The 27028-nt window shown below is 38.7% G+C and overlaps 2 protein-coding genes across 2 annotated transcripts in view; one reads left to right on the top strand and one right to left on the bottom strand.

The window, feature by feature from the left end:
* Positions 1-4000: 4000 nt before the first annotated feature.
* LOC119780120 (neuronal vesicle trafficking-associated protein 1-like) lies at positions 4001-11576 on the top strand. Its single transcript, XM_038280024.1, has 5 exons — positions 4001-4159; positions 4449-4583; positions 4711-4827; positions 9938-10048; positions 10314-11576. Exons 2-5 carry the CDS (start codon positions 4455-4457, stop codon positions 10512-10514), a joined length of 558 nt encoding a protein of 185 aa, XP_038135952.1. The 5' UTR covers positions 4001-4159; positions 4449-4454; the 3' UTR covers positions 10515-11576.
* Positions 11577-13451: 1875 nt separating this feature from the next.
* stx18 (syntaxin 18) overlaps positions 13452-27028 on the bottom strand; it is a 30945-nt gene continuing 17368 nt past the window's right edge. The window contains exons 2-11 of the mRNA XM_038280022.1: positions 23540-23607; positions 19455-19570; positions 16869-16946; positions 16688-16754; positions 16505-16596; positions 14851-14942; positions 14493-14551; positions 14203-14272; positions 14033-14113; positions 13452-13950 (exon numbers count right to left, since the gene is read on the bottom strand). Of these exons, the coding sequence (XP_038135950.1) occupies positions 13855-13950; positions 14033-14113; positions 14203-14272; positions 14493-14551; positions 14851-14942; positions 16505-16596; positions 16688-16754; positions 16869-16946; positions 19455-19570; positions 23540-23607 (819 nt within the window). The 3' untranslated portion in view covers positions 13452-13854. The remainder of the gene's footprint in view (positions 13951-14032; positions 14114-14202; positions 14273-14492; positions 14552-14850; positions 14943-16504; positions 16597-16687; positions 16755-16868; positions 16947-19454; positions 19571-23539; positions 23608-27028) is intronic.

Genomic DNA, 27028 nt, shown 5'->3' with positions numbered 1-27028 from the left:
AAGCACATGGACACATCTCAGTGATTATCAGTGGAAAATATTTCTCTAATAAAGATTTTTGGGGGTTTCTTTTTTTGACGTACAATAAATTTGCAAAAAAAAAAAAAAAAAAATCAAAAAAAGTGAATGATGTTTTCCTTTAATGTTTAAACTCACTAAGATGAATTTCATGGAGTTATTAAATTCATGATGCAAATGTAAAATGCTGTAATAATTTATTCTACTCTTCCGCTCTGAGCTAAATTTTTCCACAGTTTTGCTTTGAACAGGTTTGATGTGATCAGTTATACAGCTTCTCCCTAATCCCATTCTATTGGCCCTGTAACCTGGCAACAAGCAGAGGGATAATATGCAGCCACAGGCTTGTTTTTTTTTTTCATATTTCTAGGTAGCTACATAATGAAGAGACACTGTGGATAAATCTGGTCTGGCAAGCTATACCATTGAAATGTCTGGTTCTGGGTAATGCTTTGAAGAGCAAAACTGTGTTATTTTTCTCTAACGGATCTAATTCTCTTCCTTCGACAGAGAGCTACATAAAGTGGTTTATAGCAGGTTGTTTCCCTCCTTCTTTCATGGCCTCTATATTCTGATATATAGGCACCTATAAAAAATTAGGAGTTCAGGTACCTTTCAGTGAGAAAAATGCTTACAAAGCTGCAGTAACTAATTCACTGGCCACTTAGGAACATCTAAAACAGGAACATTTAAAACTGACTGCAGACATTCATTCATTATCATGTTTAACACTAACAGAAAAGGACAGCCGGTGGGTTGGAAGAGGAAACCAGTACAGGGCTGAACAAAACAGCAGCTCAGTTAAGTCTGGGGAGATGCAGATTTATAACGGACAGCTTCAGCGCTTATACCATCTCATCTGTGTGGGTTTCATGAAAATAGATCTTTTAAAATTGTAATATTTTTCAAAATGTGTAAAAAGCCTTAAGAGAAATTAAGGTTACATAAGACAAACACTGCATACAATAGCATCCATTTACCATTTTTTCTAAAGATACTCCTTTAGTTTTTTCTGGGAACTTCTACTTGATAATACATCACTTTCTATTTGATCTGGGGCATAAATATGACATGAAATATGAGCGGGTTTGGGGATCTCCACAGGTTATTGCTGGAGAGCTGCAGCGATGAGAAGCATTATCAATTCAGTGAGTCTCCAAAGGATCCGGTGAAGGCTTTTTGATATAGATGCAGATCCAGTAGAGGCTTTTATTGTTTGAGATTGAAGCTAGAAAAAGCAATTTTCTCTCCAGGCAAAGATGTACACTTTGATATGAAGAAAGAAAAATCACCTCCTGCTTTTAAACCAGATGGGGGATCCATGATGCTGTGGGTTATTAGGCTAAGATCCCTCTCTATGCTCTAAACATGTGAGGTCAGAATAAATGCTGTCCTATTGATGGGTTAAAAAAAATGTATGCTGGAAAAATAGTAAGTAAACAAGCAACATTTGTTTATGAATCACTTTAACTGGACAAATTATAAGCAAAGTAGCTGACATATAGATAGCGTCTAAAGGTTGCCGTGGAGACTTGGTGCTCCATGACCTCCCCTGGCCAAGCGCATGATGCAACAAGACAAATAGCATAGTGGCTAACCAAACAAAAAATAAAATCACATTTCTACCCCTGGGTATCACAAAGCACTGAATGACAATAAATAAATAACTAAATACTTTCTACAAACCGAGGCATAGCCGGAAATGTTTATAAGGGTGTCCAGGCAGTAACCAATGCACACTGAGGGGGGGGGGGCGAAAGCGGATAGGCGCCAGACCTCAGGTCAATCTACATTGTTCCAACAGGAAAATTAATGAGAAAAACGTCCATATTTTCAAAATTAAGACTCACTATACTTTTCTACAGCCTTTGCTAACAAATAGACGGGTGTATTTAAACATCCGCAGTGCCTAGATAAAAGGTATAGTGGATAAAACTCAGTTTTGAGTTCTTGGGTGTCCATCTTTTTCATTGTCATTAACTACCTACTTGTATCAATACTCATTCTACATAAAATTAATATTTACAAGTACTAATATCTACAAAAATTGGTTATTTTTTTTATTATAGGGCGACAGTGGCGTTGGATGTGGGAGTTTGCCCTGAAATCAAAGGATTGACGGTTCAAGCCCCGACTCCGACTTTCAGTGTCGTTGTGTCCTTGGGCAAGACACTTCACCAGCATTGTCTACTGATGGTGGTCAGAGGGCCTGGAGGTGCCAGTGTACGGCAGCTCCGCTTCTGTCAGTGAGCCCCAGGGCAGCTGTGGCTCCAATGTAGCTTGCCACCATCAGTGTGTGAGTGTGTGCATGAATGGGTGAATGAATGAATGAATGAATAAAGCACTTTGGTCAAGTCTCCTGACTTGAATAAAGGTGCTATATAAGTACATGCCATTTACCATTTGATAAGTTTTTTTTTTTAATTTGTTATTTCTCATTGATTTCACTGAAGACACCTAGATGACTTGCAGAGACATATAATTTTCTCTTTACCCAATATAAGACAAAATCTAGTTCTGAAAAGAGCGTGAATTATTTACTTATCGTCTTTGATGTTAGTATACTGATGTGTATAATTAACCACAAAAAAATAGAATGTTTTGAATATTCGACTTGAGAGTATTACTGCTGCCACCATCTGTGTTAGAGGGAAAAAAAATGGTAGTGGTCGCCACAGGGGTGGCCAATGAATGGTTAAGGGTGGCTGTGGCCACCCCTGGCCCGCCATCTAGCTCCACCCCTGTCTAGAAACCAACAAATTAAAGAAATATTTATATAGGACTATTTTTAAAATCTGTTTAAAAAAGTCAGGGTTTTCTTTCGGGATTTCTTTCACATTAATAAATGTACAGAAATGTATTTATTTTCTTATTTGTAGCTATATAATTTCCAGAGTTATAATTGTGCAGCACTGTGCATGCATGCAGGATTGGTCATTTTGCACAAAACAATATTAAATAAAAACCATAAACTGACTGCAGCCTGTATGAAGGTTACATCACTTGCAGTGCGAGCAGTAACCACCAGCAGCAGCATCCAGCAGCAGCAGCATAAAGGCCAATTTATACTTCTTACCCATAGCCTCTGCAATTGTCAAATCTGACTCTGTGCCCAACCATACCCCCCATGCAGAAGCTCTGCAACCGTCGTCGAGCACCTCAAAAAAATCTTGACTACACATTGGATCGTCGCAAACCCGCACAGACCTCAAGCGGAAGTGCGCAGACAAAAGCAGCTACTATTGGTCCTTGCTATGCCTTTCCGGCTGACTGTGTGGTCGTCCTTCTCGATTCGGTTATGGGGCGCGCCATTTTTAAAAACCGAGGAGTAATAACAACAATGGATAACCACAACAAAAGGTTGATCGAGGAGGTTCGGAAATACAACCACTTGTACGATGCCTCAGACATGGTGTTTTGGAACATAAACACTCCAGCCATTAAGTTTTCGCGAGTTCTTGAATATGCTCCCCCTAGCGCTTTGGCGGGAAACTGCTGTGTGTCCCTAGAAATTCCAGACCGATATTGCAGAAGCATACCAGCAAAACTGGTTCGCGACCAGAAGCAAGCTACATTTGATGTGCTGCAGAAATAAAAAAATGATAGGGGGGCCAATGATTGGCTAAGGGTGGCCATGGCCACCCCTGGTCCCCCTATTTAGCTCCGCTCCTGTCTAGAAACCAATGAATTTAGAGAAATATATACAAAGGCCTATCTATACAAAGAATCTAATTATTTTATTTTTCAAAGTCGGGGTTTGCTTTAAAGTGATTTCGTTCACATGATGTACAGATATGTATTTATTTCATGTAATTTTCTTATTTGTAGCTGTTTAAATTTCCACAGTTAAAATTGTGCAGCACCGTGCATGCATGCAAGGTTGATCATTTTGCACAAAAGAATATGGAATAAAACCCATAAACTGACTGCAGCCTGTATGAAGGTTACATCACTTGTAGTGCGAGCAGGAACCACCAGCAGCAGCATCCAGCAGCTCAGGAGGAGGGACGCACCAACCCAGCTGGCCATATTGCACAGCAGCTCCGCGCAAATCGGCTGCGTCACATCTAAAGAAATACGCACACACAGCAAGGCTGGAACGCTAAAAGCCAAGGGTTCAAAACGCGCCTCCACTGAGCTGGTGAGTGTTTGCATGCAGGAAAACCAACCCTTTTTTTTTTTCTTCAAATAAAACATCTAATAATCATAATGCAGCTGGTCCTTTTCATGGCGATTCCACTCTTGCGCTTTTGTTGCTCTCTGCCTTTTCCTCCTGGCCGCACAAAGCGCCTGACATCATGCCTAATCCTTTCTGTATTTTTTTAAATTATTTTCCATAACATTTCTCTATAATCATCCCTGACCGTGAAAACCAGCATTTCCTTTTTAGCATTAACAAGATCTAATTTACTGCCTTTTTTAATGTGCAGCGAAAAATGGTGAAACTGGGGAATAATTTCGCCGAGAAAAATAACGGGAAGGTGATTTCTGAGGATGGCTTTGACACCATCCCTCTCATCACACCGTTAGATGCCAGCCAGTTGCAGTTCCCCCCACCTGATAAGGTAAAATATAGAATTAAAATAAAGTATTTTACATATTTTCTGATATTTCAGTAATGTTTGGAAACCATTATTTCCTCACAAGATGCCCTTCTACTGCTGTGTGTGTGTGTGTCATGTGTTTGACCAGGTGGTTGTGAAGACAAAGGCAGATTATGATGGTGAGAACAAGAAAGGAAAGCTACGGTCCCCTAAAATTGCAGAGTTCTCCATAAGCATCATCGAAGGTGTCTCTGAGCGGCTCAAAGTAAGAAGGATGTCTCCTCTGTGGTTCTTCTGCCTCATTTCCTAAATCTCTCCCCACTCCCACTCGCTCACAGGGAAGACAGACGTCTGTCCCCTCCTCCTTCGGCTTGGGACATCTGTCCATCCAGCTGAAGCGTCTTGGTTCAGGCCTCATTAAAGTCCTCATATTGTACAGATACACAGGGAACCATAATGCATAATGATTCACTTAACCCCGCCCTGGGGCTCTCATTAATTCAGCTGCTTCCATGGAGATGGCCTCCACTTCTCTCCCACCTCCCCTTCTCCACCATGCACCGGTTCACACCTTCCAGTGCTACTTTAGTGCAGGGATAGCTGATGAAACAGGTGGAGTTCAGCTAAATCTGCACAGATCGGGGTTATTGAATGATTCATTTTGTTGTTTAAAATCAACAGATGATTCTAGCAGAACCGTGAGCTTCTTTTATGAAGTTTTAACGCTCAGATATTTGGAGGAGAGGCTGAGCTGTGTCTCAGAGAATGGGGCTTTGAACTGCAGCTGGCAAGGCTTTTATCACAGACCGGCTCCTGTTGCTTTACTTTCTGCTGTCTGCTCTGCTTTGCATCTGTAGGATTTGACAGACAGATAAAAGCTACCAGACTAAACAACAGGACCAGCATCACTAACTGCATCAGATACCATAAAAAAAGAAAAAAGAAACATTGTGCAGGAGTATATCATATATTTATCCTGAGTAATAAAAATCGTTTTAACGCCTATAAACAAATGATTTTCCCACTTCTTCTTCTGCAGCCCCGCTATCTAGTAGCTGTTACATAACCCTCCAGAGAGCTGACAGTTGAGCCTCACAGATGGCCACCGAAGCTTCATGCTGGTGGAAATAAACCACATGCATGACATGGAGCGCTAAACAGTTTGTTACCAATACAGTGAAACCACAGTATCCAGAAAAGACGTAAATACATAAAATGAGACCTGCTTTTAAGCATTTATTACAAATAAAATATGAAGTATGGTATTAGCAGCATTTGCCTGTTTCTTAAACCATCAGTCCTGAGCAGCTGCCATGGCTCAGTTGAAAAGAAGCATCCCACAGCATGATGCTGCCACTGATTGCTCTTGTCTCAGCCTGAGGACGGTCAGCAGTTTTCTACCACGCTTAGTGTTTTGCAATGCAGCAAAAAAAGCAACATTTTTAGTCGTATTTGATAAGAGGACTTTCTTTCACATGCTAAGTGTTTTTTCTCTGGTTGTTTTCAAAGACAGAAAGGAGCTTTTTTACAATTCATAACTGGAAATTAATCATATCTTCTATGGTTATAGGGACAAAAATCTAGTCACTTGAACAATTTTGATTTATTGTCTGAGCAGTAACTCAGAATTAGTGATGATGAAAAACTTATAAAAGGGTGATTTTATTTTTTTTGCATTGGCACATTAGTGATATAAATCACGCTTTATGTAACTTCTGTCCTGAAGAAACCTATTATAAACCTGTATTTCTAAGAGAACTGTAGTATTGTGGGTCTATGATTGCTTCATGAATTCACAGCTACCTAAAAACGAGTGTTTTAATTCTCAATTTGACTGTAATCGTGCTATTAACACAAAATATTGTGATACAATTTTAAGGCCATATTGCCCAGCCCTACTGTTAAACAATTATCTGACCTCTTGACAATTATTAAGGAGTATTAAAGTAAAGGAGTCTGAAAATCACTTTCCGATTTTAATGAAAATGAAAAGCATGTCATTATTTTCTTTTTGTTGGTCTGCTACATAAAATCCTAAAAAGGTTAACAAGATGAAAGCGTTGATTTATTCATACTTTTAATTTTCCATCATTGTCCTTTAAGAGTCTGTTTCAATATTACCTTTGATGTTATGAGACCAAACAGCCTATCATAGATATGAATGCTGAAATTGTAAAAAGATGGGAAGAAAGTACATATATGGTAAAAATGCTTGAGTGTTATCTTGAGATTTCTAAAGGACAGTGTGACTGATCCTTGACATGTGCAGCTGATGGTTTGGGCCCATTCTTAGAACTTATATTGCTTTTTTCTTTCTCCTTTTGCATGAGAAAATAACACAATAATAACAAACGTAATAACACAATTTTAATCTAAACAAAAAGAAATACATAAAGAAAACATTAACAATGGATAGGAAGTGAAATTAGCGGTAATACAAGGGCTTCATCTGATCTAAAGGCCTGGCTGCTGTGTTCACCGATTCACTAATGAATCGGTGAACACATGCACATGTTGGCTGATACATAAAAAATGCTAATATCGGCTGGACAATATATCCGTCTATCTCTACTGTGATCATCCCGGTGCGTTTTTTTATCAACCTTAGGCTCGGAATAACTTATGCTGAAGCTGCAGAAAGAATCCTATCCCACTCAGAAAGACCCTAATCAAAGGTGCCGCAAATGACAAGTTCAAAACCTTTGAAAGAGTGTCACAAAATTGCAGAAGACTTATTAATTGTAAAAAAAAGAAGGCTTTTGAACTTTCCATGGTAGCAGTGATCAATTGTAGTGCTCAGATGACAAAGAAAATCGAAAAAAATCTAAATAATAGTGAAAGCTGCTGGAAAGTACTTTAAAGTGTGAAATTTAAACTGGGGAACTTGGAGACTGGCAGAGTAACATAGAGACAAATTAGAAATTATGAGAACAAATTTGATTATGTATTTTATTATGTTGTGTTAAATTATATAGTTCGGAAAGCTATGATTAAATTTTTTTGGGGGGATGAGTCTTGTTTCCTTGTTTTACCCCTTTAACAGTTGGTGACGGTAAGGCACTTTGATTAGTTTGCCAACCGCCATAAAACAGTACAACAAGAAGAAGGAGACTGTTTTTACAAACATTTGTGAAGGAATGTGTCGCTCTCATGGTGGAGTGGAACAGTAAACGGATGCCACCTGTGCAATATTACACTTCAGAAGAAAATGGATGTGTTTGGTAAGGACACCAATCAGCCAAGAAGTGGTAGGTTACGTAAACTGATAGAGCAGGATCAGCTGAAGCCTATAGTGTGAAGAGGGCGCTAACTTTCTACAGTGTTAATCGCTACACACCTCCAGCCATCATGTGACCTTGAGATTAGCTGGAGAACGGTGAGCAGAGAGCTCCATGGAAAGGGTTTGCATTGAGGAGCAGCTGCATCCAAGCAATACATCACATTTAATGGAAAGTGTTGAATGCAGTAAAGTGTCACTGGAATGCAGAGCAGTGACAAATCACACTTCTCCATCTGGGAATCTGATGGGTAATTCTGTTTTTGGTTGCTAGTAAAACGGTTGTTGTTTGACAGCTTTGTGCCAAGTGTAAAGTTTGGTGGAGGAGGGGTTATGGTTGGTTTTCAGGAGTTGGTTTTGGGCCCTTAGTTGCAGTGAAAGGAAATTTGAATGCTTCAGCATACCAAGACATTTTGGACATGTTCCTACTCCCACCTTTGTGGGAACAGTTTGCAGCGGCTTCTTCATCTTCCAACATGAAGACAGGGAAGGCAGAGACTGGTGTGGGTTAACTAGCCTGACCTTCACAGAGTCATGACCTCAACCTCATAGAATTCAATTCAATTCAATTCAGTTTATTTATATAGCGCCAAATTCACAACACATGTCATCTCAAGGCACTTTACAGTTCAACCAGATCATACAGTCAAATTGATACAAAGTTTTCTATCTAAGGAAAACCAGTTGATTGCATTGACTCATTGACTCAAATACAATCCCCCACACTAAGCATGCTTGTAGCGACAGTGGAGAGGAAAAACTCCCTTTTAACAGGAAGAAACCTCCAGCAGAACCAGGCTCAGTGTGACTGGGGTTCAAGGAGACAGAAGCAGAGAATCAAAAAGTAGCTGTAAAAGGCGGCCCCGTCCAGGAAACACGCAGCCAGGCAGACGAGCTCCAAGGCAGCTCCCATGCCAGAGGACGAAGAGAGCACATCCACTCAGTCACGGTCAGAGAAACAGGACCACACTGGAAAACAGGCCGATCTCCAACATCTATAAACAAGGGTGTTAATAGAAGCAGCACAGCTGATGTTTCTTTCCAGGATGACGTCACAGCCAAACAGGAACAGACGAGGCAAAGCTACTCTGAGGAAAAGCAGAGAGAGCAGAAGGTTAGAGATTGAACTAACAGATTCTGCAGAATAGGAGAACAGAGAGAGAATGAAGCAGAATGATGAAATGGGGGTCCCTATGTCCTCCAGAAGTCTAAAACTGTAGCAGCATAACTATAGAGATAGCTCAGAATAACCTTAGCCACCCTAACTATAAGCTTTATCAAAAAGGAAAGTTTTAAGCCTAGCCTTAAAAGTAGAAAGGGTGTCTGCCTCACGGACTAAAACTGGTAGTTGGTTCCACAGGAGAGGACGCTGATAACTAAAAGATCTGCCTCCCATTCTACTTTTAGAAATTCTAGGAACCACTAGTAAACCTGCAGATTGAGAGCGAAGTGCTCTGTTAGGAACATAAGGAACAATCAGATCTCTGATATAAGATGGAGCTTGGCCATTTAAGGCTTTATATGTGAGAAGGAGGATTTTAAATTCTATTCTTGATTTAACAGGAAGCCAATGAAGAGAAGCCAGGATAGGCGAGATATGATCTCTCTTTTTAATTTTCATTAGAACTCTGGCTGCAGCATTTTGGAGCATAGAACACTTTCGGTATGATTAGAGAAGAGACTGAGCCACACCTTCTCAAGTGTGTGACCTCACCAATGCGCTTCTGGAAGAATGGTCAAAAATCCAAATCCCCATAAACACACTTCTAAACCATGCAGCCTCCCTAGAAGACTTGAAGCTGTTACTTAAACTCATATGCAAGTCAAGGTTTTGGGTTGGGTCCAGCCAATCCAAAATCTGTGGAACAGGTTAAAGGTTTTGGTAATGGCAAGGATGGCTTTCAACTTTAAAGAGTTGGAACTCATGGACAAACTAGAACTGTATGTCTGTGGCAATCAATTCTAAATTAAAAATAAAATCTTTTGGTCTAATCTGTACATATCCCTCCTTTCCCAGGTTAAATATACTCTTTCTTTGATTCTTAACCAAGCAGGTAGGAATGTCCTGCGCTGATGAAGGTGTTTCCGTCTCCCTCAGGTGACCCTGCTGGTGATCTGTGCCCTGGCTTTCCTGGTGTGTGTGGTTTTCCTGGTCGTCTATAAGATCTACCAGTATGAGCAGCCGTGTCCTGACAGCTTCGTTTATGTGGTAAAAAAAAATCTTAAAACCTTTTTCTCTGTTTGTTGAATTTTTGTTTGCAAACAATTTGTTTTTATTTATGATCCTGAGTTATTCTTGTAACCTTTGGGTTCAGGCTGAGCCACCAAATGTGAATTTGATTTAGTTTTAAAGTTGGGCAGTGAGATTTATTTCATAGTCCCTCCCATTTTAGGACAGAAATAGTCTAAATGAGTTCTGGTTTAATTTTTTAATTATTCTAACATATGATTTCTGTTGCTTCACTCTGGAGCAGCAAGGCCGCTGCGTGCCGATCGGACTTTACGGCAACTATCCCCCTCAGGGTCCCGGGGGACGTGGGCACCTCTTTACCTTCATCAACCGCTACAACATTGCCAAGCAGACCATCACTCGGTCAGTATCTCCATGGGTGACCATCATGTCTGAGGAGAAGGTAACCCAGCAAGAAATGGAGACGGCCGAGAAGCTGGCCTGAACCTTGATGGGATCAGGAGGCGGCCTTGGAGAAAAAAATGAATAACATGGCTGTGCCATTCAGGCAAAACTCAATTCCAGTCGCTTTATGTGGGTGAAAAAAATTAATAAAAAAATCAAACAACAAAAAATCCATCTCATCTTGCCTGAGGTGCTCTGCTGCCTTGTTGATGTAGTTTGGTCAGCTGATGTGTACAGTAGCTGGAAATCTATGGAAGTTATGAGCATGTTCTCAGCACAGCGAGGCCCAGTTTAATGGATTCACAATTTGTATGAATAGCATATGTTTATTTATTTATTTTCATGACGTAACAGCGTGGCTGACATGTAGAAAAAGGCCACAGAAACATGCGCTCTGTATTTGTACATACACATACATGAAGCAACTCACTTTAGGACTGAGATTGTTCGCCATTTCAGTCCGCGTCGCTTGTTTGAGCGCACAACTCGGACCCAAAAGCAGTCGGTTCACTTTGAATCTCGGCTTCGAGTTCTCACAAAGTTAGTGGCATCGATTTTATCTGTGCAGAAATGTTTTAATGTCATATTGTGAAACGTTCAGCCTTGACCTAACAGAAATGTACCAGCAAAAGAAATATTTTAAACGGTGTTTTCTTTGAGTCCACTCAAACGGACTGATTAATGATTGTTCCCATTATTTATGGACTCCTTATGCTTTTCTTTGCTGGCTAATGTATAGCGAATTCATTACTTTTAATAGCACATTTTTAAAGCTGTTGTATTGACTGTTTTCTTTCAAAGTGAAGACGCTGTAATGTCCGGCGCTGACCATTAATTGCCGTCACCACGGATGATGGCGGTCGGCAGCCATCACAAACCAGTTTTAGCCTGATGTAGTGGAACTATCTGAATTTAGTGGCTTGTGCTGTTGCTTTTCTTTTTTACCCCCCACCCCATCTTCTCTGTATTTGCATTTTGACTTGAACCGCCCCAATATATGTATCTTATTTTCCAAGCAATGTGATGACTACCATCAAAGTGCATTTGCTACATGAAAATGTATAATGAACAATTGAAATAAAGTGTTTTTATTTCAAACTGATTATCTGGTGAGAGTGCCTTTGTGGCGAGGAGAAAATAAGCCGTTTATAGATGAAGGAATGAAATTTATATATTTGAACCGCTTTAGTGGGGAGTTTCTCTGATCAAAACAGGGTTAACATGAAATTCACAGGCTCAAATATATACATACAGCCACAGCTGTTAGCAAGTTAGTGATAAATTGCTTTTGTAGTCCTTAGAGTTAAGGTTTGTTGTTATCTGGATGATTTAAACATGTCCTATAGTTTGTCCTGCAGGTTTAGGCCTGACTCGGTCCTCTTTCCTTACTCCACCCAGAGAAAAACAGCCCATCAGCATCATACTGCCAACACTATGCTCAAGTGCTGCTTTCTTAGAAAGCAGGACTGATGCAGAAGGAATGAGTTCATGCAGGTGGAGAAGTGCTGTGGATGACAGATGCATTTTAACTCGCTGATGCTGAAAAGCTGCTTGTGAATTTGTACTATGAATACGATAATTTGGTATGTGTGTAACTAAATACGAATCAGTGTATAGGATTGTGAAAATAGACATCTGAGGTTTTTTTGTGTCTAGTAAAGTGCATTTAGAGAACACCTGCTTAAAATCAGTTCTATATAAGTAAACTGAACCTTTTAGTTAGATCGGAAAATAAACTGAATTCTGTATCATAAGTTTGAAAACTGCCTCCTCTAACCTAAAAACCTTTAAAAAAGTAGCATTGAATTTGGATTCTGTTCAATAGGATATTGTTTTACATATATTAAGTTATTTAAAAAGATACAGTCTTTAAGATATGGAAAAGAAATAGATAAAAAAAAAAAAATCCTGATTATTTAATGTCACTTGTAGTGAAAATTAAATTCAAATGTTCTTTAAAAAAAAAAAAAAAACGTTTGTAAGAATGACATTAATATACTACAGTTAAAGATGCTTAGAAATGATTATTAGAGTTTATAATTCGGTAAAATCAAATATTGATTTTGAATTTTTGTCATAAATTAATCTAAGTTCTCTTTTATTTATTATTACTTTAGTCATTTTTCATTTATTTTACTGACAGCTGATTGCTTTCTGTTGTTAAAGGAAGGGTATGTAAACCTTCTATATTCAAAATCATTAGTTGGTGCTTAATCATTTTAAGCCACTATTAAGAGGCACAGTAGAGGCTCTAAAGAGCTGGTTTACTCCCGCTCACTCCATAGTAATGTATCAATCTGTTCACCGAGAACAGAGACACTGGTTACCCATTATCTTCCAGTTTAAGATAGACTAGGCCTTAGTGGTTACTGGTTTGCTTTCTTAACCTCCTAAACTGATCCTTTCATATTATTTAATGGTGAAAGTTTGGGTCCAGTGGATGAAACAGTTTCAACAATACACTGATAACAGAAAAATAAAATAGTTTTTTGGGATATAAAGTGAGATAAAAAATATTTGGAAAGGCTCTAAGAATTAATTTTGGGTCGCCAGACCCCCCGTACCACAAACTGTTCAATATTTATGCCATTAGACTTGAAAACAAGAGCTGTGGCGACTGATAACGTGGATGAGACAAACTGACAAAGGGACAGATTAAAATTCTTTGCTCTTTCCCAAAGTTTGGGTATAGTGGATGAAACGGTTTCAACAGGACACTGATAACAGAAAAATAAAATAGTTTTTTGGGATATAAAGTGAGATAACAAATATTTGGAAAGGCTCTGACGTTGACTCAAAGGCTGTTAATGCTGGGTGACAAAGATAGGTTAGGCCTGATTGCAAGATGAACGTGTAATGATGCTGAATAGCTGGGTAATCAGCGACACCCGGTGGCTAACTGTAGAACTTCACGTTCTTGAACAAAAAAACAAAACAGACCTGGTTTATAGAAAAAAAACTAAAATCCAGCCAAGGGTACTTGTTTGAAATAAAACTGGTGTTTATGTAGATTTGCATTAATTTGAAACACAGACATTTTATCATGTAGCAGGATTAGAAAAAACACAAAAAAAAAACCTGTTATATTCTAACAGTTTTTTTTGTGCAGGAAATATCTATCCAATAATCCCCAGATTGCATTTAATATGGAGACAGAGCTCAGTCCACAGAAGATAACTCATCTATCAAAGCTCCTCTTAAAGCATCAGACAGAGAAAATTACATCTGCAGAACAGACAGTGCGTTTGCTCTACTTAAACACAATCTTCATGAGGAACGACTTGTCCGCCAAGTGAAGCAGAGCGGGCTGAACGTTCCGTCCAAATGCTGTCATCACGTCAAACAACAACAGTACACTTTAGTCCTTTCATGGAGCCCTGTTAGCTGTCGTACCAGTCCAGAAATAAGAGAGAGAAGGAGCACATGACGAGGAAGAAGAGGATCCACACTCGGAAGCCAGCATTGTTTTTGATTGCCTTGGAAAACAGAACAAAATAAAGTTACTCTAGTTATATTTTCCTCCAGCACATAAAACACAAAGTATAAGATTAAATCTACCTCTCGGATATCCTCATTTCCTTCTTTGACGTTCTCTGTCGCTCCCACCACCAGCTGGTTAATATTATCTATGTCGCTCTCCTGTTTCAGGAAGCCAAGCGGATGGTAGCTTTATGCACAGGTGCATTTAAAGAGACAGAATGAGAGAATAAAAAAACATAACATCTTACTTGTTGGAGCACTTTTTCAGCAAAGATCTCTTGAAGTCGTGAAATCTCAACCACTTTTCCTTCAATTTGCCTGGTGGGTTTAAAAGGTAAGAATTAGAGACATGCAGTGTAATTCATATATAGTCTTTCCATTGTAAATTTCAGGATTAGGTAGCTTTCATCCATCTCAAATCACCCTAAATTAAAGTTTCCTTTTTCTGTTTTTAATGTAAAATGACTGTGTTCACATGTTAAATGTCCTGTTTTCTCCTGAGCTGAACCACCTGTTGAGTTCAGCAGAAAAAACTGACCTTACTTCATCCACCAGGCTGTTCATCTCACTGACCAATCTCTGGTTTTCTTGTTCAAACTGGATGGAAACAAAAAACACATCCACAATTATTTAAATCACATAAATTAAACACAAAGTTATGAACGTTCCTCGTCGTCTAAAAGGTAAACTTCCAAACCAATACAGCTGACTATTTCTGCAATAAAAAATAAAATTCACCCAGTTATGTTTTCAACTTTCTGTTCATTTTAATCTTATTACAGATGTTTTTTTTTTGTTTTTTGATATAATAGAATTGCTTTACATTCATATGACACCTGAAACCCATACAACTCTAACGTTTATATTCCTTTAGCTGGAACCAGAATGCTGCCCACCATCTGGATCTCCTCAGGAGAAAGCTCGTCCTCCACTCTGCCCTCCTCCCAATGGTTGATCCCGTTGACCCGAACTTCTGATACAGCCTTCTCTAAAACACAATAATTAAAAAAATTACTCAACATTAGAGCCATGCAATTAGTTTCAGCTTCAGCAAACCTAAATTGCTAAATATATTCGCAAAATATAATTTTCAAGCTATGTTTGTGTAATAAATCAAAGTAAGGCAGTATCATCTTCAATTTTTAATTAAACTCAATAAAATTAGATTAACTTCTAATATCTTCTTATTTCTCCTATTATTTAATATCAACTGTAATCCTGTAGGTTATGCTTATTAGTTATTATTTTATGTAAATGAGGGGAAGTTAATTTCCAACTCAGTTCCTCTTATCTGATCGAGTTTCTATGATTCAATTAAAATCTCTAAATAAAAAGAAGGATAAACTGCATTAAACGAATCAATATTTTCTTTAAAACATTAATGATAAATGTTTAAAGCCACACATAATACATCTTGAAGCAGTTGGTAATTGCATCTTAGTAAATTAGAAAAACACTAAAAGTTTCAGTAATTAATTTAAAGTAAAACAAATTTAAAGTTCCTTTAAAAAAAGCCTATGATGGATTTATTCTCAGTGTTTATTTTTATTTATGTTAATAATAATAATAATAATAAGCTGGATCTTTGAGCTCTTACTTTAAATCAAATTGAGGTCTTGGAAGTTTTTTTTAATAAATAAAGGCTTTTCTTTACAATCCTGTTAAGCTCGGGTCCAGCTGTTAGCACCTCTGTTGCTTGTGCACCTTTAACTACCACATTTTTTTCCTTCCACTCAACCTTTCCTAAAACAAGCTTGTGTTAATCCCTCCAAAACTAAAAAAAACAAAACTGCATTAAATTATAAAATCTTAATGGGTTTTCTAATTTATTGGGACGTACTTCTAAAGGCCTTCTCCCTGCAATCACCAAGCTAAGATAGTTGCTCTCTCCGCTCTTTGGAGCAGATCTCTGTGTTTCAGTTGGAGTTTGTTTTTCACCCTGTGGCTCAGTTCTCTCCATACAATCAGGATGTGATTTTGATTTGGATCTCTGCTAAACCTAAAAGAATCTCTACGGCCATCCTGCAGCATTTCACAGGTAAAGAATCCCATCTAAGGCTGTATTAGAAGAATCTTTTTGACAACTGGAATCAACAACTAGGGGGGATGAAGAATTAAGAGGTCTCCAGAAGCCTGCCGATGGAAAAACTTTGCGTTAGGAACAGTAGAAAAGGGATAAGAGGAAGAAATATCCTTGTTATCAATTAAGAAAATGATGTGGTAAAGTTTAACACTCAGCCTTTTTAAGTTACCTTAAAAAAAAGAAAGACAATTACATTCTTGTGACAATGAATAAAGGTTGCATATCCACTTTTCTTTCCTTTAAAGGCTTTAATCACATAAATCAGTAGATGAAGTTCAGATTGTGTCTTTGACCTAAACTTTCCTGCTGCTCACACTGTAAACAGATCCTAAATACAACACTGGCCTGTAGATAGATGAACAATATGGGTTTAGGTTATTTCAACCTCCACAAAGCGTGATGTTATCACAGCATGGTATCTCACCCCCGTCTTTGAGGATTTTGAGCCCTGGTTCTCTCTAACTTACCAGGACTTTCCTCCTTAACCACTTTCTCCTCTGCAGGCTCCAACTCCACGGTTTTCTTCACTTTACCAGGATGCTCTGGTGTCAATCTAGATCTGAAACCATTATATTTGGATTGCTTAAAGTTAGAATCCCTTAAATCTCAAGTTGGTCAATGTTTTTTGAACGAAGCACACATATACTCACAGCCTCTTCTTGTCCACCATTCTCTTGACTCTAATGGCTCTCTGCTCAGAGTAAAGCTTACACACTCCTAAAATCAAATTCCAAACACAAACATGATATAAACATGCAGGTTTGTTGCTAGGATCAGGGTTCAGTGACTTGAGGTGGGCTATGAAGCAATGAAACAGTTACAGAAAATTACCTTTCAGATACATCTCAATGAGGTCCAGAACCAAAACCCGGTGCTCCTTAATCTGAGCTGATGCCGCCTGCTTCTCCACTGTGATAAAAAAAATATCTTTATGCATGGACAAATACTAGCCTGGGTGCCATTCCGAACTTAGTCCCGCCCACAAAGTTTGAGGTCGGGGAAGTTCGGTCTGGCTCTGCTCCATAGTAGCGCGAGTATTATCGCCCACTGTCAGGCGATCCAATTAAATTGTCAGGGCGGGGTTTATACGATGATGGACAGATGACAAACAGTAACGTAATCAACCACGTGACCAATGCGCGCTTGGGTGACAACAATAATGGCTGCCGCTGGAGAGTTTAGGTGAGTAGATTCTGCTATTAGGTCTGTTCTAGAAGATATCGACAGCAAATTAATTTTAAAAGAGGAACAGAGAAACGCGATCAAGTCTCATATTCTTATTATAGGCGTGCAACTGCACGCTTTGATTTTTGTGGACAACAACTATGCCTCGCTTAACATACGTCACGCACTCCGTTGCTCTTATTGGTTGTAGATCTATCCAATTGAGTGCAGAGGCATTTTTTTTCCTGGTTCGTTCGAAACACGCCCCATAATCACAGCTCTATGGAGCAGTATCAGACTCATATTCTGCCTAGAATTGAGTCGGACTACGTCAGGCTAGACAAATACAGGGACTGTGTCCGAACGTCCACCCTAAATCAGTGATCCTCAATCACTATACAGAACAGGGTCTATATAGAGGACTTTATAGTGAACTCAGTTAACTGACCGTTTGGGACATCACTACTTTTTACTTCGCGTTGGCCACGTAATGCTGCGCCTTTGTCATCTTTGTTAGTTACAACAAATCCCATGATGCTTTGCGAGGAGAGCTCTTGTAAAGCATTCTGGGATATATCAGCTTGTCTATTGGCCATCAATGATCACTACTTTTCAAGGGACATTTTGGGAAATTTTGATTCTACTACATTCTCATCCACTAGATGTTCGGTAACTCATTTAAAATGGCGTAACCACTATATAGTGTCCTATGTAGTGATTAGTGTGGACATTCGGACACAGCCATGGGCTGTTAAAAAATGTAAAGGAACAAAAACATGCATTTAAAATAGGGCTGCAACTAACGATTATTTTGCAAATCAATTAATCTGTCGATTATTTTTTTCGATTAACCGAAAGCCCTGGGAAAATAGGAGAGCCCTATTCAACATCATCCATCTTATGTTTTATAACAGCAAAATTTAATAAAGAAAATTTAACTGAAGATTGGAAAGATTCAAAACAAAAACAACCTTGTTTTACTCAGAGAAGAGAAAAAAATAGCTGAAGAAAATGACCCCATTCCATTGAGACGCTTCTAATCGACTGGTCTCTAACATCGGTCTGGGGAACATTTGACTTGAGTTTTCTTGCATTTTCAGCTCATTTCGAGTTCACCACATCTTTTCACTAAGACTCAACCAAAAACATCCCATTCCTTAACTCTGAGTCAGTCCTCTGTGTGTTGGGTTATTGTCAAGTTGCAGAGTTCAGCTCTACTATAGCTTTAATTCTAATACAGAATATCTCATTTTTCTTTAAGAACCCTCTGATGTACAGAATAATTCATAGCACCAATTGTTTACATTTACATCTGCAATAACATACTTTCACTGTAATATGCAATTATCTTCCACTGCACTTTAATTTATATAACTTCTGTCCAAACTCTATTTATTCATTATATAGTAAAACCCATCTGTATATTATACTATTGTACATAACTGTAAAAACCTTTTTTTATAGTAATATCCACCTGTATATTATATTCGGTACATATGCAGCTGTAAATTTAGTTCATAACACTAGTGATCTATATATTATATTCATTATTTATAATAGTATTCATCTCTATACTTATTCAGTAGAAACCCATGTCCTGTATTTATGGAACCATTATTTATCCTGCACTTCCTGCTTATGCACTTCTGGTTAGACCTAAACTGCATTTCATTGCCTTGTACCTGTACCTGTGTAATGACAATAAAGTTGAATCTAATCTAATCTAATAGTGGATTATATGGAGGTGAGCTGCTAGGCTCAGCTGTAGCAAACTATCGGTAAATCATGACACTTCCACCTCCATGTTTCATAGTTGGTATAAAGGGAGTTCTAGTTGAAAAATCTATATTTGCTTTGTGTCAAAAAATGTCAAGATAAACTTGCTTAGTCAGTCAGATTTGACATGTTGAGCACTAGTTTCAATAAGTGACCTTTCACAACTAATATCAGACTCACAAGCGGCTACAATCTTTGTCTTGTCACCCTTACTGCTCTGTGGATCTCCCGGCGGTGTTCAGCCCAACATCAGTCAGAAAAAGAAAATTAATCTTTAAAGATTAAACAGAGCAAACTTCCTTCAAAGGGCTGAATAATAACTATATGTGCCGGATGTTATATAACTGTGTTAATTTAGCCAACTTAGGGGTAAACAAATACAGGATTTCCTACTTATCATAACCAGAAATAGCTTATGTTTTGTTTTCAACTTTTTTATAGAAGAAATTCTGTAGAAGAACTAAATCAAACAGAAACCTTCATTGCGAAGCTCCTTGATGGCTTCAGAACAGGTCCTCATGAAGATCTGAGCATCCTGGTCAATCTGGTCCCGTTCGCTGTCGGTCATACGGCTAAGATCTGTTGAGATAAGACTACAATAAAAACAAAACATATTCAATCATGGGATCAGAAAACTATCTAAAACATTACAATAATAAACTATCCCTCTAGAAAACGAGAGTTGCACACATTCATACCCAAACAAATACATTTAAAGACTTCCATCGCAGCCACAGAGGGAAAACATAATAAAATCTAAGAGAAAACACAGAAACATATTGCACAGACTAAAAGTGCTTATAGGTATAGTGGAGGATTTTTGCACATTTCTGAAAAGACCCGCCCTCTCCACTTTAAGAAACAATAGCCCATCCCTGCACCTGCTCCCGAGAGGGAACGTCTTTTAAACATTTGCGAGAGCAAACTCGAGCCCATTTCTCCTCGTGCACACTCTGTTTATAAGTTGCTGTTTGCGTCGCCCATACAAGCTTGCTTTCCAAAAGAAGATTTGTAATTTTTCCACAATGTCAGACTCACCACAGGTAAGTGAAAATGGAGACGAGCACAAAGGACGGCCTTACGTCAACTTATCACCAGAATGATTGACAATTAGGGGGACCACTTATTTAGATGATCCAAAAAAAAAGACTTTCTTATTGGATTGATTTCACCTTCTAATATACTTGTGCTGCTCCATAACAACAAGCCCAAAGGCCCAAGAACACCACAAGTTGTAAATAAAGACGGATGCAAAGCTAGACAAGAGAAAAAGAAGATGAATCAAATCTAAAGATTCATTAAGTTACTTGGTTTCATTCATTTGCTCTGGTAGAGCAAAGAGTAAAGGCTAATGCATGAAACAACCCTAACAAATAGGCAATTGTAATATGATTTTGATCCAGAATGCTGTCTAAAGGAACATTATTCCACCTACATGTGTTTCCTTCTTCCTTATAGACAACAGTGAGCTAAGCGAGTATTTCTTACAGATAAACAACTGAGAAGGTAAAAGTGTTCCTGGTTTGGCTCAATTGATGGCAAACTAAATAGAAATCTTACCAACAGTGGATGTTTGCAGCTATAAAGAGTTTTGCATCATTTCATATTTCTGTTTTTAAATTGTAAATCCTGGAATCAGTACAACTCTTTTATTATATTCCTTCACAGTGTTCAAAAACTTTATTTACAGGATCTATACAGGAATTATAAGTCTAATTTAATGATCTTAGAACAAACTACCCATGACTCTCATATATATATATATATATATATATATAAAACATGGCAAAATCCTTCATCTTTACCGCAGACAGGCTGCAGCAATGTCCCAAATTCCTCGTTTTTCAGCCACTTTTGTTGAAATATGCATTTTTCCTCATTCTCTAGCCTTTTCTCTGCCTGAAGCTTCTTTACCGAACATACAACTTTACGATCAAACGGAAGCAGTTCCGCGCAAACACGTGGAACATGATAGACACGTGGAACTGAAAACAAAATTTTTTTTTTTTTTAATAAAGCATTTTTAATGGCACGATAATCCCATTTAATGAATTTTAATACCAATTAAGACCTTAATTTAAAAACATAATAATTTAATGACTTTTAATGATTTTTAATGACCTGCGGAAACCCTGATTTAAACTATTAAATTGGAGGTAAAACCATGAATTGAGGAACGGTTAATGGCTTGAGATAAAAGAAACGGATCCTTATTTCTTTAACTTCGGCTGAAAGCTGCAGCACTAAAGCAACTTCCATTTCTACATACGTTTGGTAATGCTTTTGGCTGAGAAATTATCAACATATCTCTTAGAAGAGGACTACCCTCCACACTCAACAAAACAGAAAGCCTTTGAGCAAAGGAAAGGCTGGATTAGTCGCTGGGCGTGATTTGTTCTACACTTGGTTGAAGCTCAATTATTCCGGACAATTAGACTGGAGCCTGCCACAACAGACCACCCTCCTCGCTGCTGACCTTTTGCCAGCACTCACCGCTATCAGTACACACAGACACACACACACACACTAACAGGAGACATACGGCTTTATTTACATACACGTAACCTTTATTTCTCACTCAGTAACATTAAATGAGAATAAACTTTCTGTTATTGCTCATTTGAAATTATTTCTATACCCCAAATTCCAGAGCAATTAAAGGCAATTATTTATCAGTTTCTTCAAAAACAGGTGTTTAAACAATGCCATCAACACACATTTAAGCAAATTTTTGATAAAATCATGGGTTTTTCAGCCTCTGAAAGGAACAATTCACAACACTGGGGGTAAATAAAAGAACACCTGAAAAAGTCACCATCTCAGGCACACAGCTTCATCTGGTGACTTCATAGGAAAATTAAAGAGAAATCCGGAACTCAACATTTCCAATTCATAGTTAGGGACTATCTTAATGGAGTAATCATACCACACAGGGTTCTATGTCCTAGAGATGAACGTGTTTTAGTGAACGTCATGGCTATACACAATGTTTGTTTTCACAAACAGGTCCTGTAGCAACATGTGCTGAAAGGCCTCTCAGAGAGAAAAGGCAATGCTTTAAAGAAGAGGGCTTCAAGGCTGGGGTCAGGACCCTTTTAGGATCTGTGGATTTTTGGCTAATTAATTATTTAAAATGGCAAACACATTCCTCATTGCCTCTTAAAAGCAAACACTATTTGTACAGGTTTATATTCTGGAAGGGAAGAGACAGACAGACAGACAGACAGACAGACAGACAGACAGACAGACAGACAGACAGACAGATCCATCCTCGCTCTATATCCATTCCCCTATCTGACTGAATAACAAGGAAGACCTCTACTTTAATGCAATACGATAAAGAAAGACTACAGCTTTAAAATACATTTAAAGATAAAGGACTTATTACTTAATTTCCTGTGGTTTGATAAAACAAAAAATGAAGCGTTTGATATCAGATCGTTATCATAATCTGGAGGGGAAACGGAAGGAACATACCCTGATAAACCAGACTAAATGTGAGATTAAATGTGTAATTTAGTCTGGCCTCGATGAATGAGACATCGGAAGATTGTTGATGAGAACAACCCGTTGTCTTTCAAAACCGCTATCTGCGCCTACTGGCCTATGCTCTGACCAATGTGCGCAACTAACTGTGACGTAGTAAGCGTGACAGAAAGCTGGTGGGGTAGTGTAGACAAACAGCCTGTCAGTAAAACGGCGAATACGTCCTTCTTAAAAATCAATGAGCGTACAGCCTCTTCCTGCTCACGTTTCAACGAAAACCCCAAGTCTAATCCTTCCAAAACTGATTCCAAAGCTGAGTCAAACGAGAACTGTTCAATAGTTGTCGCCATCTTCCTTGTTGTGTGCAGCTTTGTCGTCCTGCCCTCATCCAAAAATTCAAAACACATCTCTGCGTTGTGAGGCATTGATCGAGGCTAGACCAAACACGAAGGCAAAAATTATTTTGGCCGCTGGCATGTGGGGCTAGTTTACTAGGCTAGGAGGAACAGGCAAAACTGAAGAAACCTTCCCAATCATAAAGTACAGGACTTTCCTTTACAAAGAAGAAAGGTTAACTTGAAACTGTGAAGCAACATCTGAAAAAAGACGTGAATGGAAGTCAAAGCTTTAGCACCAATGGGTCTATAAAACCCATATTTAAGATTAAATTAGTTAAGAAGTGGTGGGAGGACACTAAAGTCAACGTTTGGAGACGCCATTACAAACCGTTGGTCTCTGTTTTCTATAAAACAAAGGGGAAGATTTGCAATCGACTCATACCAGGAGGAATTGGTTAAGATTCCAGGAAACTTTAGTGAGAAGCTTTTGGAGGGACACCCTATATATTTGTTAGAATTGCCTTTAAACAAAATGATAGGAGTCAAACTTTAAGTCATTATTCTGACTAATTTTCATGACATTTATAGATCTGGTTGTAAACCTAACTAAATACAGCAGTTTATTCTGATTCAATGTCAGACAGTGAGAGAAGGATTTGTTTTTGTTTTTTGTCTAATCAGCAGCCGACCTCTTCAGGGGTCAGCTTAGGGATGCTTTAATTGACTGCAGAAGCTTACCTTCCGGCGCTCACGTAGTCCTTTCGGTGTTCTAGCAGAAAGTCTTTGAGCTTACTGATGTTCGTTATCTGCCAAGACAAAGGGAAAAAAGAAGCATTGATAGACCTCAGTACCTCCGTGTCAATAAGCCTCTTTGAACCGTGCCCAGATTTGCTTCAGAGGGAGTTTTTTCTCATCCCAAAGGGAGCGATTTTCTCCAGGCTACATTCAGACAGAGCTAGAGTAAAGCATCATTCAGTATACATCCAGGACCTGACAGGTAACCTAATTCAGTGCATCTGACGTCTGTTTGACTTCCCAATATTTACTCACAGCAACTCATCAATTCCTGAATATGAAAAAAACGCAAACCAGCAATTTCCTCAATTAACAGCTCTCATAAATAAAAACATGAGCCTCTGCATACATAGCACTGACAGAGCGATCACTAATAAGAATTTAAAATTATGATCCATTTATCACAGAGAAAATGTCTGGGTTTATGTATGTGTGTGTGTGTGTGTATATATACAGGGAAACCAGAGGAAACTTGCTTCACGCCAATATTTGCTGTTGCAATTTTGGTTAAATATTAAAAAAGACAAAATTGCTTCCCTCGTCCGCAGAGCTCCCCTGGCAGGGTGAGAGTGGGTTTGAATGCACACACAGTGGGCTCTGTTGGGTCCAGAATACAACAAGCGCTGGATTGAAAAATGACACAATGAGTTTGACTGTGACAGCAGCCACGGAGCGGTTGGTGGGGAGGGTTGTATGGACAGCGTGACGGCGCTGTCCCCAGCCTTCAGACTTCTCACTCTAACAACCTCAATTATCAAATTGCCTTGGCTGCTAGAAGTAACCTGGCACCTACGTTTAATTGAGGCTCTGAACATTCATTCCTCGCGACACTCTGACTCGGAGAGGATTTATTAAAGCCGACGTCTGTGAAAAGAAAACGTTTACCCCAATCCGGACAGAAAGAAACAGACAGGGGTTAACGAATTTGTTTGCTTAGAAAGATAACAGTGATATAAGGTTGTTCGGCTGGGGGAGGGGGGCACGCTAACACAGGCAGGGACAGCTAAGGTGGCCTATCCTTGTAGTAGCACCATTATTTGAGGTCAGAAGCTAATTGTAGCTCGGTGCCACACAGCTCAGAGGGGGTTCAAGGAGAACAGAGCATTTCCTGTGGCTCAAATTGTCAGCTTGTAGCTTTTCTCAGCGGATGAGAGGAAGGCTCATTTCTTTAACCAAAGAGCCTGACGGCATAAAGCAGGCCACTTCTGCTCCAGGATTTACTGCCCTTTAAGGTTGTTTTAGTAAAAGAAGTTTATTGTCTGGATAGTTTGAGTGTTCACTTGCACAACCATTAGTCAACTGAGGAGCAGAAATAAATTTTAAGGCAAACTGTAATCAGTTATCAATGGCGGTTAGTTTTTCTAAATTACATATTTCCATTCACTCTAAAAGCAACAAGCCATAAATTCAGTGTTGACTTTATATTTATTAAATGTAGAGTTAGGATCTAGATTTAGGTATAAAGTAATGTTTTCATTTTACCAACATATTCTTTCAGATAGAGTAATATTTTCAAGAGGTCCATCCAGAGCCCCTACATGAACCTGATATATATTGCTGATTTTGCAGGTTTGCCCACTTACAAAGAATGCAGCAATCTACAAATTTAATCATATGTACATTCTAACAGTGAGAGACAGAATCCCAAAGAAAATTCCAGAAACTCACATCATATAAATTTTGAATTTATAAAAATTGATAACCATCTGATGAGGAAAAACAAGTATATGACCCCCTCCCAAACAGCAAGTATTCTGGCTCAACAAGCCAGTTAGCCTTTCTTTAAGACACAGCCCCAATCCCAACCAATTATCTACATCAAATACACCTGCCTCACCTCGTTAACTGTATAAGAGAAACCTATCAACACCCAAACAACCAGCATCCAACATCACCACCATGGGCAAGACCAAAGAGCTTTCTACGGACATCAGGGACAAGATTGTTGATCTGCACAAGGCTGGGATGGGCTACAAGAGAATCGGAAAGCAACTTGGAGAGAAAAGATCAACTGTCGGTGCAGTTATCAGGAAATGGAAGAAGCACCACAACACCGCCAACCTCCCTCGGTCTGGGCCTCCACACAAGATCTCTCCTCGTGGGGTGTCCCTGATCATGCGAACGGTGAGGAATCATCCCAAAACCACAAGGGGGGAACTGATGGATCAACTGAAGGCAGCTGGGACCACAGTTACAAAAGAAACGGTTGGTAACACACTACGCCATCATGGATTGAAATCCTGCAGCACACGCAAGGACCCCTGCTCAAGAAGAAACATGTACAGGCCCGCATGAAGTTTCAGCAAGACACCGACCCTAAGCACACCGCCAAAGCAACAAAAGAGTGGCTGAAGAAGAAGCACATCAAGGTTCTGGAGTGGTCTAGCCAGTCTCCAGACCTGAATCCAATTGAAAATCTTTGGAGGGAGCTTAAAATTCGAGTTGACATGCGACAACCTCGGAACCTGAAAGATTTGGAGACTGTCTGCAGGGAGGAGTGGGCCAACATGTGCTGGCCAATAATGGCTTTTCTACAAAATATTAACATGCTGTTTGGTAGGGGGTCAAATACTTATTTTTCCTCATCAGATGGTTATCAATTTTTCAAAATTCATATGATGTGAATTTCTGGAATTTTCTTTGGGATTCTGTCTCTCACTGTTAGAATGTACATATGATTAAAATTGTAGATTGTTGCATTCTTTGTAAGTGGGCAAACCTGCAAAATCAGCAAGGGGTCAAATACTTATTTCCCCCACTGTAGATGCTAAAAATGATGGTGATGAAGAGGACACCTCCCTATGTTTAAGCTCATCAAGAAAAAAAATGGGAAAACTCCCACTGAAAAAATGGTCAGCAATTAAAAAGAAGGCTCCACTGATTATTTAGAAATACATCAACAATGATGGCATTTTTATAAATTCAAAACTAACACCAGTTTGACATTATTATTATACATTAAATATACATTATACATATACAATATACATTATTATACCATAAACATATTTCCTGCTTGAAATAAAAATAAAAAGGTAAAAGCTTGGGGGTTTACTCAGTACTTTCACTAATATTTAATGGAAACCACAGACTATATGTAACGATAAATGACTTGCTGTTTTAATTCTGACTACTTTTTTATTAGAAATATTTGTTATAACTGGTTAAATTCCTTTATTTAAATTGGTTTATAGATTTATTTTTTGCATAGCTTTGAGTAAACATCAAGCCTCCTTTATCCTTGCCATTATAAGGAAGTCCTCCCTCTATATTTCTCAATCCAATTTTTGCAATGCCTCACTGCCACTGATAGTAAAACTGTCCCAGGGTATAATGCTGCCACCACCATGCTGGACAGGTACAGTATGCTCGCTTTTTAACAGTCTTCTAATCCCCTCTGGCCATAACACCTTCCTTCTTAAAATAAACTAC

Source organism: Cyprinodon tularosa, unplaced genomic scaffold (genome assembly GCF_016077235.1).
Source record: "Cyprinodon tularosa strain WSP-4 unplaced genomic scaffold, ASM1607723v1 ctg155, whole genome shotgun sequence".
In the NCBI taxonomy this organism is placed as follows: Eukaryota; Metazoa; Chordata; class Actinopteri; order Cyprinodontiformes; family Cyprinodontidae; genus Cyprinodon; species Cyprinodon tularosa.
The sequence above is the reverse complement of the archived record's forward strand: the minus strand, read 5'-3'. Positions and strand labels throughout refer to the sequence as shown.

Bases quoted from the DNA above. Each gene is read 5' to 3' on its own strand.
- LOC119780120 (XM_038280024.1), top strand. From the start codon at position 4,455: ATGGTGAAACTGGGGAATAATTTCGCCGAGAAAAATAACGGGAAGGTG. The intron at 4,584-4,710 runs GTAAAATATAGA...GTGTTTGACCAG, and splicing joins AGTTCCCCCCACCTGATAAG to GTGGTTGTGAAGACAAAGGC. The intron at 10,049-10,313 runs GTAAAAAAAAAT...ACTCTGGAGCAG, and splicing joins CTGACAGCTTCGTTTATGTG to CAAGGCCGCTGCGTGCCGAT.